Source organism: Camelina sativa, chromosome 3 (genome assembly GCF_000633955.1).
Source record: "Camelina sativa cultivar DH55 chromosome 3, Cs, whole genome shotgun sequence".
NCBI classification, from domain to species: domain Eukaryota; kingdom Viridiplantae; phylum Streptophyta; class Magnoliopsida; order Brassicales; family Brassicaceae; genus Camelina; species Camelina sativa.
Genome location: NC_025687.1, coordinates 24,528,341 through 24,541,657, shown reverse-complemented (window position 1 = coordinate 24,541,657; position 13,317 = coordinate 24,528,341). Strand labels below are relative to the sequence as shown.

The window sequence follows — 13,317 nt, the reverse complement described above, 5'->3', positions numbered from 1 at the left end:
TTATAGTGCAGTAGGTTGAATAAACTGATGCAATTTGGTATTCTGAACTGATATAGGATAGTTTTATTGTTTTCCGCTTGTACTGATGAATATAATGATGGTGCAGATAGTAAAATAAAAAGTCACCAGAAGTGACTCACAACATGTGGTATGTCTCTGCCTGCTGTCTTTTGGACACTTTTTCCTAGAGATGCAAGACGTTCTAATTCTTCTTCGTTCAGACCTGTTAATTACATAATGGCATCTATAAGGAAAAGAAAAAACCTACAAGAATCAAAAGAAACTACTGTTTTTTTGATCCTTAACGAAAAGAGATCTATATTCGTGATCTAAGATCTTGAAACCAACATTGGGTTGCAGGATATGTAAACTGCCAAAGGTGTTCTGAACACCGCTAAAGTTGACTAGGAGATTAGTGTTACCAGGTTCGATACTTCCAAAGCTTAGACAGTCAAACATTGTTATCAACTCACCTATGCAAGGTACTCCATTCAGGATAGCTATAGTTGCAGGGATAGCTCCATTTTCTCTCACAATTGACTCCACCTCTTTTGCTGTTTGCAGATTTTGAGGGTAAGGCATCCCTAAAAAATTGACAGGTAAAGAAAGATACACAACTGAAATCAGACCAAGATCCAAGAATATAGGCTTATGTTTTGAAACTAACTTTAATTAGATTCAAAAGAATGGAATTCAAACAAGTCTTGGATTATTGGTAGAACTAGGAAAGAGCAAACAACCATGGGAGATTATGGTTGACTCAAGCGCGACCACAGCGCGCCCATTGGATAAGGCTTCAGATACTTGTGGAGATATCTTGACCAGACTCCTGAGCTGCTTCAAAACCATTTGTAAGAGAAAGCAAATTAAGAATTGGAAAAAGCCTAGAAACAGTGGAAAATTCAAAAGAGAGCTGGATCTTTTTACACAGAAACCTTGGTGTTTGCCTCAAGAGGTGAAAGATGATTCTGGAGATTCGAGATTCTAGATTGAGCAGAAGACTTCATTTCTCCCTGAAAGATGTAGTTTTTGAAAGCCAATTGAATTGCTCAGGAAAAAAACACTCAAAACAAGATCCTAATGATCAGAAATGACAAAACTTTCGGGTCAAATGTTCAGAAGAAGCATGGGAAATTCTGAAATTAAAGTAACAATGAACTTAGGAACCAAAGAGCTAATCTTGATACAACAAAAAGGCGCCTTTTTTGTGTTCTTGTCTAATTCTTACAGTCAAACAATTGAAAATAACGAACAAAAAGAAGAACTCTTCAAGTTGAAAAATTACCCACGCAAATCAGTTCTGCTGCTCACCAAGGATATATAGCTTTGCAAAGTATGAGAAAATATATATATATATATATATGTATAGGCAGGCACGAACTGAAAGATTTGTCTCTATCTTCACTCTTCAGGTATCTTTGAGAGATACACACAACGGAGGAACTAAAGTCCGATGTTGACGAAACAAGTCGGGTGAACCGGGTTTGAAGAAGCGATTTGGTTAAATACATCGGCTACCAGATATAAGAATCTCAAACCGGTCCGGTTTATAATTGAACTGAGAGCAAAGAAAGAAGAGATCTCTCTCTCTCTCTCTCTCTCTAATTGAACCAACTGAGTGTTTGGGTCCGTTGGCCACATACGATACGATCTCAGTCGCCGACAGTCATCGCCACCGCTTGGTGTTGCGTTCTTTCTCTCTCCTTCATACATACTCGTAAGCTTCTTCAGTTTTTCACTCTTTAAACAATCGGAAATCCCTAATTGTTCCCGATTGATCTAATAGTTGCGTCGAATCGATCGCTGTGACATATAGATAAACAGCTTAATTTCAGAGGCTATGTTCTGTACATTCGTGTTAATAAAAGTGTCCCTGATCGTCATCTGTTTTGCAGATCTTCACATTTCGAGTGATTTTGGTTTTCTCTCACATAAATTTTACAAGCCATGGATAAATCGAGTGCTTTAGAGTATATCAACCAGATGTTCCCAACAGGTGATTTTTGTAATTTTCTTCATGAAAACAGTATCAGAGGAATTATACGGTCTTAGAGTTGTTCATAATAAAATCACAAGTATTATGATGAACTATTGAATTTTTCTTGCTTCTGTAATCATGACCTTGTAGTTCAGCTGCTGATTGGTTTCTACATATATAAATGTGACTGTTTTTACCATGAGTTTCAAATGTGTGTGTTTTTTTTTTTTTTTGACAGAGGCATCCCTATCTGGCGTTGAGCCACTTATGCAAAAGATTCAGGGTGAGATTCGTCGGGTTGATGCTAGCATACTCTCTGCTGTTCGTCAACAGGTGAGCTTTTACTTTTTGCTACACTTACGCAATAGTTATACTCTAGGCTCATTTTTCTTCTGTGTTGAAAGAATAATATATGCTTCTCAATCTTATGATTGGGCTGGCAATTTTACCCCAGAGTAACTCGGGAACTAAAGCTAAAGAGGATCTTGCTGATGCTACACGTGCTGTGGAGGTTAGTTTCTCATTGTTCGATATGTAGTGTTTGCGTTCTATCTATATATCAGTTCTCTTTCAGTTCATTCGTAAGAGAAGTTTGATCTTATTTTCTATTTAACACAGGAACTCTCTCATAAGATACAAGAGATAAAATCCAAAGCTGAGCAAAGTGAAGCAATGGTTCAAGAAATATGCCGTGACATTAAGAAGTTAGATTTTGCAAAGAAGAACATAACCACCACAATCACTGCTCTTCATCGCCTCACAATGTTAGGTTAGTTAGTAATAATTCACTCTGTTAATTAGTTCATTCGCTTTACCATATCTGGTCATGGTATCCTGAAATCAGAACAATAACCCAAGTGTAGTGAATATAATCAAAACAGGGCTTATATAATTAGGGGTTCCAAGGTAGGCAACATCAGATAAGTGACATGATGTTGCTGGATAACCTATTTTGTGGATTTCTGTCATCTTTATATGGTAAACCAAGATAATGCCATGTGCATAGCTTAAGTTGATCAAGTGCACACTATTCATTAGCTCATCAATGAAATTCGCTACCATGCTATGGCAGTCTCTGCTGTGGAACAGCTTCAGGTGATGGCGTCAAAAAGACAATACAAAGAGGCAGCTGCACAGCTGGAGGTACTTTTTGCAATTCAACAATCTTTTGCTTTTATTGGTTCAGTTAGGTTGTAGTACATTTGCTTTGGCTTTATGTTCACAGTGGGAGCTCTTTGTCATTATTTAGCGTTAGGCTACCTAGTTGGATGTACTAGAAGACGATTCTTTGTATTTTCTGATTATACTCTTAAGATTCTAATTCTATAATATATTATAGGCCGTAAACCAGTTAAATAATCACTTCGAAGCATACAGGGATGTTCCTAAAATCACGGAGCTCAGAGAAAAGCTTAATAATATAAAGCAAATCCTGAAGTCCCATGTATTTTCTGATTTTTCCAGGTAATGCCTTTAGTGATTTGATCATATTTTACATACAAAAATAAGTCAGTGGCCAGCCAAAAGAGGTCCGCTGTAATGCTAGTGATTGATGCTCTTGCTTAATTCCTTTAACGTCAGTCTCGGTAAGATTACAGCTCGAATGGGTTTTTTTCCCTATAGAATTTAGGTGTATCAGGTGATGAATTTTGCTCTTTTAGTGTCAAAATTGTGGTTTCGTGCTTGTTGGCTCCTCTGTTGCTAATATAGTGTCTGCATACTGATTAAGCTTATTTGCTGCTTCATCTTCGCCGAAAACCAAAATTTGTTTTGAGATGCTTATCTAGCATTTTTTTTCACTTTTAGCATCTTCCACAGTCCCTCCCCGTCTTATCTGTTAGATGCCGAAAACCTACATTTACCAAAAATATCTACTGTTGTCATCTCAGTTTAGGCACTGGGAAAGAGACAGAGGACACAAATTTGCTACAGCAGCTATCTGATTCTTGCTTGGTTGTTGATGCTCTGGAGCCATCTGTGAGGGAAGAGTTGGTAAACAACTTTTGCAGCAGGGAGCTCACCTCATATGAACAAATTTTTGAAGGAGCTGGTATGTTGTACTTAATTCTCTACATATTACTGGCACTGAAACTCTGAAAGTGCATGTTTATTTTATCTTTATTTATTTAATTTCTAAGAGGTTTATTTGTTTGCAGAATTGGCAAAGTTGGATAAAACAGAGCGGAGATATGCTTGGATTAAGCGTCGAATCCGAACAAATGAAGAAATTTGGAAGATTTTTCCTGCTTCTTGGCATGTGCCTTATAGATTATGCATCCAGTTCTGCAAACAAACAAGGTACTACCTCTAGCGTTGGCGATGAACATTTTTTCCTATCTTTTCTTCTTAGAGTCCTCAAAAACTTCGGGACTGGGCTACATAACACCCCTACTCTTCTGAACTTGATAACTAGATAATTGTCCCACACTTTATTGTTAGGACATAACACTCCTACCTGGCGCTGGAATAGTATAAAATTTGAGAAGGAAGAAAAATTTTTATGTGCAAAAACTTAAATTTGTTAATAGTGAATATTTTAAAAGAACAACATTTTAAAAGCTTTTATAAACTGTAATTTTTTGGGAATGGGTCATATTTTTGGAGATCACAAGAAATGCATGGTATATAATATCTACTTTTTAAAAGCATGGTTTTTGTTGAATCAAACAAGAAAGTTAAATGAAATTTGTTTCATTTTGATGTAAGGGAAAAAATCTTAGATGAGTAAATAGTTTAGGAAGTAAAGGTTAGTTTTATTAGTGCCGAATCTTTGTTGTTCATTTTTAATTTCTGTGTCAAGGTAAGAGGATACCCTTTTTTTAGTTTGTATTTTTGGTTGGTTTGTAGTCACTTTGCTATGAAAGATTAAGTCGCAGTGGTAACTGTGCTAATCTTAATTTAACAATAATATGCAACCTTCTCACCTAACTGTCCTTTTTTCCCATCAATTTTTCAGGAAGCAAGTAGAATATATTCTGGTCAATATGAAAGAGAAGCCGGTTGTAGCGATATTGCTTCTGGTCGGGCATACTCTCTTAGATCAATCATTGCATATGCAAGCTTTGCTTACATACATATTTCATTACATTGATCAGATGGACATAGGGGCGTTGTTTTAATTTTAGATATTCCTCTGAAAGACATATAAAATGATTATGAATTATCTTACCCTGTTCCTCCTTTTCACTATCATAAAATCCTGTTATGTTGAATATCTTGTGGGATGTTTCAGCTCCTCTATTAAAGTTTGATGTCTTTGAATTGTTAGGCACTACAAAGGACAGTCGAGTTCGAAAAAGAACTTGAAAAGAAATTTGGTGGTGGTGTTCCTACTAAAGATATTGAAGATGACATTGAAGAAATTGGTACATGGGAAGATAATAGTCAGAATATATCCAAAATCCGCAAGAAATATGAAAAGAAGTTTGCTGCTAATCAAGAATCCGAGGAGAATGTATATTCTTTTTCTTATTCTATATTATGGAACACACTCTAGTAATTGTATATATCGTTTACCCTTTTTATTGTGATAATGTTTTCAACAGGAAAAGACCGGAAACAAAGACTTATCTGTTACTGGCGCTGGGGTATATTCCCTACCTCCTGATTTTTTTGGTTGATGTCTTATGTATAGTAATTCTGGAATCCCTTAGAGAGAAAGTGGTAGTTGCTTCACTCTTAACAGTTTATAGGCATAATATTACATTTCTAAAAGATAGTAATAATATCTTGCATGGCATCCCCATTTAAGGGTCAACTGAGATTCTTAGACTTTCATCATCCCGCTTGACGTTACATACCTGGAAACTGAAATGATATGTAATCTACTTGTGCCATTCTATCATTTATAGTGTTTATTTACTCACTAGTTACTTGAATTCGCAGTTTAACTTCCGTGGAATGATCTCTTCCTGCTTTGAACCTCATTTAACTCCATATATTGAGTTGGAAGAGAAGACACTTATGGATGACCTGGAGAAAATCGTTCAGGTAATATAATATTTTTCGCTTCACGAGATTATTTTGTTCCAACGTTTGTGAAGTTATCTTAGTGTTGTATTCGTTCTGTCAGGAGGAAACATGGGATATTGAGGATGGAAGTCAAAATAATGTTTTATCTAGCAGCACACAGGTGAGCACCTAGGCAAGTTTCTTGTAGAAGGGTAAATAGTTTTAACGTTTTACAGATATTTACATCCTTATTCAGTGGATTGAATGATTAAGACATCCACTAGGTATTAATTGGCAGGGGTAATTGGCTTCTTTATATAGGTGTGTAGAATAACTCTCTACTTGATACATTGAAGCTATAACTTGGTCATACCCACTGAGCTGGATAGAAATTTGGATTATGTCCGTGTTGTATGTTGTAGTAGTAGAAAAAGTATTCGTGTTAGACCGGATATTATACTCAAGATGAATTTCAAAAAGTATTGTCCGTGCATAATGAACTATCAATGTCACTAAAAAACTAGCGAGAACTTAATAACATTCATATACAAGCTATATCTGTCACGTTATAGCTTATCGTTGGTAATCATTTGAAATGCCTTGTTTGCAGCTATTTTCCAATATAAAGAAGAGCTTGAAACGTTGTAATACTCTCAGTACGAACCAGACTTTATTCAATTTGTTCAAGGTACATTTTTCATATGCTTGATATGGGCTTTCAATATATGTATCATAGAATTGTACTGGTAAGTCGAGCAATGTCTTAGTCTAAGAACCAGCTTTGTTTGGGGGTTTTAGAATTTTATTTGGAGAAACCTTTTTAGTTGACTCAGCTTTTCTAGCCACCTAGGTTCCTACAAGGGTTGGGCATACACATGCTGTCTTTAATGATGTTTGCAGGCCAATTTAAATGTTCTACTTCACGGTCTTAGATAAGGTGGTTGGAGATTTGAGTTTATTTTTTTGAAATGGTCTCCTCTCTACAGGTCTTTCAACGAGTTCTGAAGGCCTATGCTACAAAGCTATTTGGTAAGCTCCCAAAAGGAGGCACTGGTATCGTTGCCGCAGCCACAGGCATGGATGGACAGATAAAGGTGGGCCTTCTTCCTGTTTCCTATGTGTGCTTTTTGATGTAGTTTTTACCTATTTATTTCCTCTGTGCAGGTCTCGGAGAGAGATGAAAAGGTGATATGCTACATAGTTAATTCTGCTGAGTATTGCCACAAAACAGTAAGCTTGTTCTTCCCTATTATTCTGTTTTCTTGCCTTTCTCACATTTGGCACCCTCAGCATGCAGCATATATGTTGATACCGTGTGTATCCTGTTGCGACGGGTCAATGGGGTTGTATCATATGTANCTCAGTACGAACCAGACTTTATTCAATTTGTTCAAGGTACATTTTTCATATGCTTGATATGGGCTTTCAATATATGTATCATAGAATTGTACTGGTAAGTCGAGCAATGTCTTAGTCTAAGAACCAGCTTTGTTTGGGGGTTTTAGAATTTTATTTGGAGAAACCTTTTTAGTTGACTCAGCTTTTCTAGCCACCTAGGTTCCTACAAGGGTTGGGCATACACATGCTGTCTTTAATGATGTTTGCAGGCCAATTTAAATGTTCTACTTCACGGTCTTAGATAAGGTGGTTGGAGATTTGAGTTTATTTTTTTGAAATGGTCTCCTCTCTACAGGTCTTTCAACGAGTTCTGAAGGCCTATGCTACAAAGCTATTTGGTAAGCTCCCAAAAGGAGGCACTGGTATCGTTGCCGCAGCCACAGGCATGGATGGACAGATAAAGGTGGGCCTTCTTCCTGTTTCCTATGTGTGCTTTTTGATGTAGTTTTTACCTATTTATTTCCTCTGTGCAGGTCTCGGAGAGAGATGAAAAGGTGATATGCTACATAGTTAATTCTGCTGAGTATTGCCACAAAACAGTAAGCTTGTTCTTCCCTATTATTCTGTTTTCTTGCCTTTCTCACATTTGGCACCCTCAGCATGCAGCATATATGTTGATACCGTGTGTATCCTGTTGCGACGGGTCAATGGGGTTGTATCATATGTACCTAATCTTCTTTTGAGGATAGTCATAGAAAAACCAGTTTTGACATTGTTAATCTTTGCATCAAGTTCCAAGAAACTTCCATGGGTCTAGTTACTTTCTCAATGTGTTTGTGATGTGATCTTCCTCCAAAGCATTTTAAGCAATGAACTTCATATCTTACACCTCCAAATTTCTTGGTTTTACCAAATCCAGCGTAGTTGTGAAAGGTTTTTGCAATTTTTCTTATATAATTGTGTCACACATGTGGTACTTCTTCAAATATAGTATCTGTTGCTTCAGTATTAAACAATTTAATGCAAGCTGTTATGTTGTTCGGGGATACAAGATGTGTGTCGGTGTTTCACAAGGACTATTTACTATTTGTATTGCAGTCTGGTGAACTGGCAGAAAACGTCTCAGAAATTATTGACCCACATTATGCTGATGGTGTAGACATGTCAGAGGTCAAGGTATTGCTCACATGAAGGAGTTAATAGTTTTCCCTATTTAGGATTGTTCTTACGCTGTGCTGCTGTGTAGGATGAATTTTCAGCTGTCATAACGAAAGCATTGGTAACACTGGTCCTTGGACTTGAGACTAAATTTGACACAGAAATGGCAGCGATGACACGTGTTCTATGGAGCACACTCGAGAGCGTGGGTGACCAGTCTTTGTAAGATCTAACTGGGGTGTTAATAGCTTATATTGTTTTTGATGCCCATATGACCAAGCGGTAACGACATGCATTTGCATCTTCGTATAGGTACGTGAATGGAATAAATACAATCCTTAGCAGCAGCATTCCTGTCCTCGGGAAACTTCTAACACCAGTTTACTTCCAGTTTTTCCTCGACAAGGTAATTATAAAGAGTGTGTACGATTTGAGTGCCTTCATGATCTGATGGTTGTGGTCTTGTGCAAATTTGGACCCGCATGAAATGGGGTCAAGCCTTGAGCAGGTCCTTACAAAATTTTCATGCTACTCTGTATAACTTTGTGCAGCTGGCATCATCCCTAGGACCACGGTTCTATGCTAATATTTTCAGATGCAAGCAACTATCCGAAACTGGAGCTCAACAGGTTAGCTTGAATGGTCTATGTTTCTTGGATACCTCTGATTCTCTCTGTTGTGATTTCTCTAACAGTCAACTAGTGAATTGCCTAGAATGATATCAGTGTGAAGAAATTTTTTTTACCAAGTTTATGTGTATCGAATGACTAGAGCCAAACTCAGTCTGGTTATATCGCCTTATCGTTCACACTTTTTTCTTTTGTCGATGTTTAGTAATTTCCTGAACTTGTACTAGTATGATCGGAGTGTTCATGCGATGTTATGTTTCTGAGCCCTTAGTTTTTAGTTTGTTTTAGAGTTCGAATATGAATTATCTTTTGGTTTCACAGATGTTACTAGATACGCAAGCCGTGAAGACGATTCTGCTAGAGATTCCTTCCCTTGCCAGACAGGTTAGCTCCTCACTACCAATTTATGTCATTGATGTTATCTCAGTGTGACTTATTACTGGGTATCTTCTGCGCAAAAGTAGAATACCTGATGCCTAAAACCCTTTGGATATTCTTGTTTCGGTCATATATCCGGTATCAGAGAAAACGCATATAGCACTTTAGTCTGTAAATCCGAAACGGGTTACTTTTTTTAGTTTTGACATATCTTGTAATAATATCATTGCAGACTTCAACTGCAGCCAGCTATTCCAAATTTGTGAGCCGTGAAATGAGCAGAGCTGAAGCACTCCTTAAGGTCATACTATCCCCAATAGATTCAGTGGCAGACACTTATCGTGCACTGTTTCCGGAAGGAACACCCATGGAGTTTCAACGCATCTTGGAACTTAAGGTAATTTTGACTTGTCTTAACCCATTTCCTCATTCTAAAACGAACTGGCGTGAGACCCGAGTCTGGTTTCGCAACAGTATTCTAGAGCGACTGTTTAGATCGTGGGGCTAAGTATTGTTCTCTCCCAACAGCATTAGTTCTTTCTCTCTATATCACACTATAGGGGCCTTAAAAATACGCTGAAACTTGTTCTGGTGTTTGGTGCAGGGTCTGAAAAAAGCTGATCAGCAGAGTATACTTGATGATTTCAACAAGCATGGCCTAGGATTCACACAGCCGTCAGTTGCAGCGGCAATGCCACAACCTATGCCAAGCCCACCTGCACCCCCACTGGCAATCACTAATCCGGCTACAGCCGCTGGGTTCATAGCAAACAGTGAGGATGTGTTAACTAGAGCAGCTGCGCTTGGCAGAGGAGCTGCAAGCACTGGCTTCAAGAAGTTCATCGCTCTTACTGAAGCTGCCAAAGACCGCAAAGATGGACCTCTGAGGAGACTCTTCAACGCATGATTTAGTTCTTTTCGACCCTCTCTGTTTTTTGGTTTTTTTTCATTTTTGGTTCTTCTACTCAGAAGAACTTATCAGACCATTATGAGTCTGACAAATCAAACATTTAAATCCACAATATATCCATGTACACAAATTTCGCCATTCATCTTTTGCCTCTTGTTTATTATTTTGGCTACGATTTGTTTGAATTAGTTCATCAACCACCACAGGATTCATAATGACAAGAAAGCATGTTCTGCAGATAGTGAAACTCGAACTCTGTACCTCAGCAACATTAGATACACCCTTAACCAACTGAGCTAAAGAAAACTTAAGAAAATTTAGGGCGGAAATAGTACTTATCCGGCAAACGGCCGCAAGCACATGCTTGGCCTCAAGGCCGGCTCTGGGCACACCAGTTTGTAACTCATGATACCGCTTTTTGAGATCAGATCATTGCACAGCACTCCACAAAACCAGTTTATTTAAGTGATTCCACCGTTTAAGGGTGTTATAAAGAACCTATACAGCTACAGAGGGATACAAGAAAAGTTATGGAACATCACTTTTGGGTTCAACGCATATGATCAACATGCAAATCAATTCTTTCATACATAAAAACTGCTTCTCCCATTCTTCTAGCATCGCATCCAGCTTCTTCACCTCCTCTTCACTTTCGGGATCGGAAGAAGTGTCTTTCGTTGAGCAACTTTATCTCTTCCACTAAACCTCAGATCTGTTCTACTGTGGGTGGCTGGGTGCCTCATTGTAGCATTACAATATAACCGTGTCTTGAAACGTAGCAATCAAATAGTTCATAGTTTTACGGGACAAATGCATCTACCTCCACGATCCCCATGATATGCACAACCATGAGAGGAACACATTTAACAAGATATTTTTCGAAAACAGACCTTAACACGAAAAACACATTACCCGTTCGGTTGATGACATTTGAAAAAATGCACAACTGCATAAGAATGTGTCCTTGTCGTCTTTGAAAGAGTTTCACGAGTGATTAAGCTCCACTATTGATCTTTTTAGTATGTATATTTCCTAATATATAGTTTCACCTTTTGATTGCATCCTACCCATCATCATCTCCTCTTTGATTGTTTAGTGTGTGGTGTAATTTGTTAAATTACAAATTCCTCAAAAGCCAAGTTTAGGATGCATAATTTCTCCGGCTTGGTTAATCTCACTGTACTTGACTGCAGCCGGGGTTCTTCAAAAATAAAAAAGGAACCTCTTTAGTTTGTAATATGAGTATTCCTAATCTTTTATTTCTTTTATTAATAATAGAATACTGCAATGTGCTACAAGATTATTTTTTAAAACAAGAAAAAGTTAAAATAAGTTGGATCATTTGTTTATATGTGATTTTATGCAAATTCACTTTAGATAAATATGAAGATTAAAAACCGTGATTTTTTTTTTTGTTTTTTTTTTTGCTTAAAGGTAAAAATCATATAAATGAATATTGTTTGGATTTACATTTTAGATCCTTGGGAAGAAAAGATAAAAAAGATTTTGGTTATACAATAATAATTATAAGTATTATCTGTAGCTGTATAAGAAACAAAATAAATATCTTCGTTTTACACAGAATATCGTCCTTTTTTTTAAAGAGTGCCTCGTTGGTATGATAAAAGATGCAAACATATGACACTGTAGTTGTACTAGTACTAGGTACAAATAGGACAAGAAATAATACAAACAAACAATGAAGAGCAGAAATATGAAAATAAGTCATAGCTGTTAATGTACGAATATAAGGAAAATTACAAGAGCAAGAAGCTTGGAGAAAAGTCTAGAAGCTTAAAGTGTGTCTTTTACAAAGGGAAAAAAGAAACTTATAGAAGATAGACAATTTCCTATTCCTCAAAGAACAAGAAAATTACCAATTTCTATTAGTATTAGAATAGAAAAAAGCATGTTATATGGCACACTCTGTTTAATATAAATAGGCTGCCTTGGTCTTAGGGTAGAAGCAAAGATTTAGAGTTTGAGAATTCTTAGCAATTGAATCTTAAGCTTAAGTAAAATAGCTTAGAGATTAAAAAAAAAAAACTGTGGGGTTTTGTGAGAGGTTCTTGATCAAGTTTGTGATCCAAGAACTCGAGATTGAGAGAATAGAAAACAGTTTTAAAACGAAAGAGTTGTAAACATATTTTCTATTAATCAAAAGGTTGTTTTGAGAAAAGCCCTGTGTTAATTCTTGATTTAGTTTCTGTACCAATAGCTCCTACTCTTTCATATATGTTTCATAAACTCTATTTGAATACAATATTTATTTTCTTTAAACAATATATATATTAGAATACACATAAAACTATATTTATTTCTTTAAACAATATATTAGAATACAATGTATCTAACTGAATTTAATATCTCTTATGTGGAATATGCATTGCGTTTGTCAAAAAAAAATTATTGTTTTTTTCTTTTCTTTCAGATTCAGAATTAAAAAATAAAAGGAAACAAAAAAAAAAAAAAACTAGCCGTTGGATAAACAAATTTCAAAAGCTTCCAAAAGCAGCTTGTTTGCTAATCCAACGTTCAAAAACAAATCTTTTTTTTTCCATTTAAACCGCAAAGTGACGCCGTTTTACTCTCACTCTGACGTCCTTTTATAAGCAAGACAACAGACTAAGCAACCCCTCAACACAAGAGAGTAGACTCATCTCATCTCTCTCACAAATCGGAAGGAAGAAGAAGGAATCTTTGTTTTCTCTCCCTCTTCTTCTTCTTCTTCTACTTTCGATTAATCTTGAATCTGATTCTACTCTTCTCTAATTTGGCTGTTTCGATTTCTGTTAAAAAAAATTCGATTTTTTTCGATTTCCGTTTGACGATTAAGAAGAAAGGCGAAAGTGATGGCTGCCGTAAACGGGTATCAGGGAAACACTCCGGCAGATCCTCCGGCGTCTAATGGATCAAAACAAACCGCGGCTCCGACTAAGACTGTTGACAGCCAATCTGTTCTCAAAAGGTATTTT

General features: G+C 36.7%; 3 protein-coding genes across 6 annotated transcripts in view; 2 read left to right on the top strand and 1 right to left on the bottom strand.

The window, feature by feature from the left end:
* On the bottom strand, window positions 97-1,524 carry LOC104777979 (pseudouridine-5'-phosphate glycosidase-like). 4 transcript variants are annotated; one of them, XM_010502316.2, is made up of 5 exons: window positions 1,290-1,524; window positions 936-1,013; window positions 741-837; window positions 474-584; window positions 97-223 (listed from the first exon to the last, which is right to left on the bottom strand). In XM_010502316.2, the coding sequence occupies exons 2-5, from the start codon at window positions 1,005-1,007 to the stop codon at window positions 123-125; spliced, it is 381 nt and encodes a 126-aa protein (XP_010500618.1). In that variant the 5' UTR covers window positions 1,008-1,013; window positions 1,290-1,524; the 3' UTR covers window positions 97-122. The 4 variants fall into 4 exon arrangements, with proteins under 4 accessions (XP_010500618.1, XP_010500619.1, XP_010500617.1 ...); XM_010502317.2 differs by having other exon boundaries at window positions 1,312-1,524; XM_010502315.2 differs by having other exon boundaries at window positions 108-223; window positions 1,286-1,524.
* On the top strand, window positions 1,608-10,507 carry LOC104777980 (vacuolar protein sorting-associated protein 53 A-like). Its single transcript, XM_010502319.2, has 24 exons — window positions 1,608-1,717; window positions 1,896-1,996; window positions 2,217-2,311; window positions 2,433-2,489; window positions 2,597-2,747; window positions 3,051-3,121; window positions 3,318-3,442; window positions 3,868-4,028; window positions 4,135-4,276; window positions 4,935-4,998; window positions 5,247-5,432; window positions 5,524-5,565; window positions 5,864-5,968; window positions 6,051-6,110; window positions 6,540-6,617; window positions 6,916-7,023; window positions 7,094-7,159; window positions 8,366-8,443; window positions 8,514-8,647; window positions 8,738-8,831; window positions 8,977-9,054; window positions 9,376-9,438; window positions 9,665-9,829; window positions 10,037-10,507. The coding sequence occupies exons 2-24, from the start codon at window positions 1,948-1,950 to the stop codon at window positions 10,337-10,339; spliced, it is 2,475 nt and encodes an 824-aa protein (XP_010500621.1). The 5' UTR covers window positions 1,608-1,717; window positions 1,896-1,947; the 3' UTR covers window positions 10,340-10,507.
* Window positions 12,941-13,317, top strand: part of LOC104777978 (ubiquitin-conjugating enzyme E2 20) — a 2,011-nt gene continuing 1,634 nt past the window's right edge. The window contains exon 1 of the mRNA XM_010502314.2: window positions 12,941-13,310. Within this exon, the coding sequence (XP_010500616.1) occupies window positions 13,195-13,310 (116 nt within the window). The 5' untranslated portion in view covers window positions 12,941-13,194. The remainder of the gene's footprint in view (window positions 13,311-13,317) is intronic.

Excerpts from the sequence above, each read along its gene's own strand:
- LOC104777979 (XM_010502316.2), bottom strand. The coding sequence starts at position 1,007 with ATGAAGTCTTCTGCTCAATCTAGAATCTCGAATCTCCAGAATCATCTT. Across the intron at positions 585-740 it reads GTCAACCATAATCTCCCATG|GGATGCCTTACCCTCAAAAT; the intron begins GTTGTTTGCTCT and ends TCAATTTTTTAG. Across the intron at positions 224-473 it reads GAATGGAGTACCTTGCATAG|GTCTGAACGAAGAAGAATTA; the intron begins GTGAGTTGATAA and ends TGTAATTAACAG.
- LOC104777980 (XM_010502319.2), top strand. The coding sequence starts at position 1,948 with ATGGATAAATCGAGTGCTTTAGAGTATATCAACCAGATGTTCCCAACA. Across the intron at positions 3,122-3,317 it reads AGGCAGCTGCACAGCTGGAG|GCCGTAAACCAGTTAAATAA; the intron begins GTACTTTTTGCA and ends AATATATTATAG. Across the intron at positions 9,830-10,036 it reads AACGCATCTTGGAACTTAAG|GGTCTGAAAAAAGCTGATCA; the intron begins GTAATTTTGACT and ends TGTTTGGTGCAG.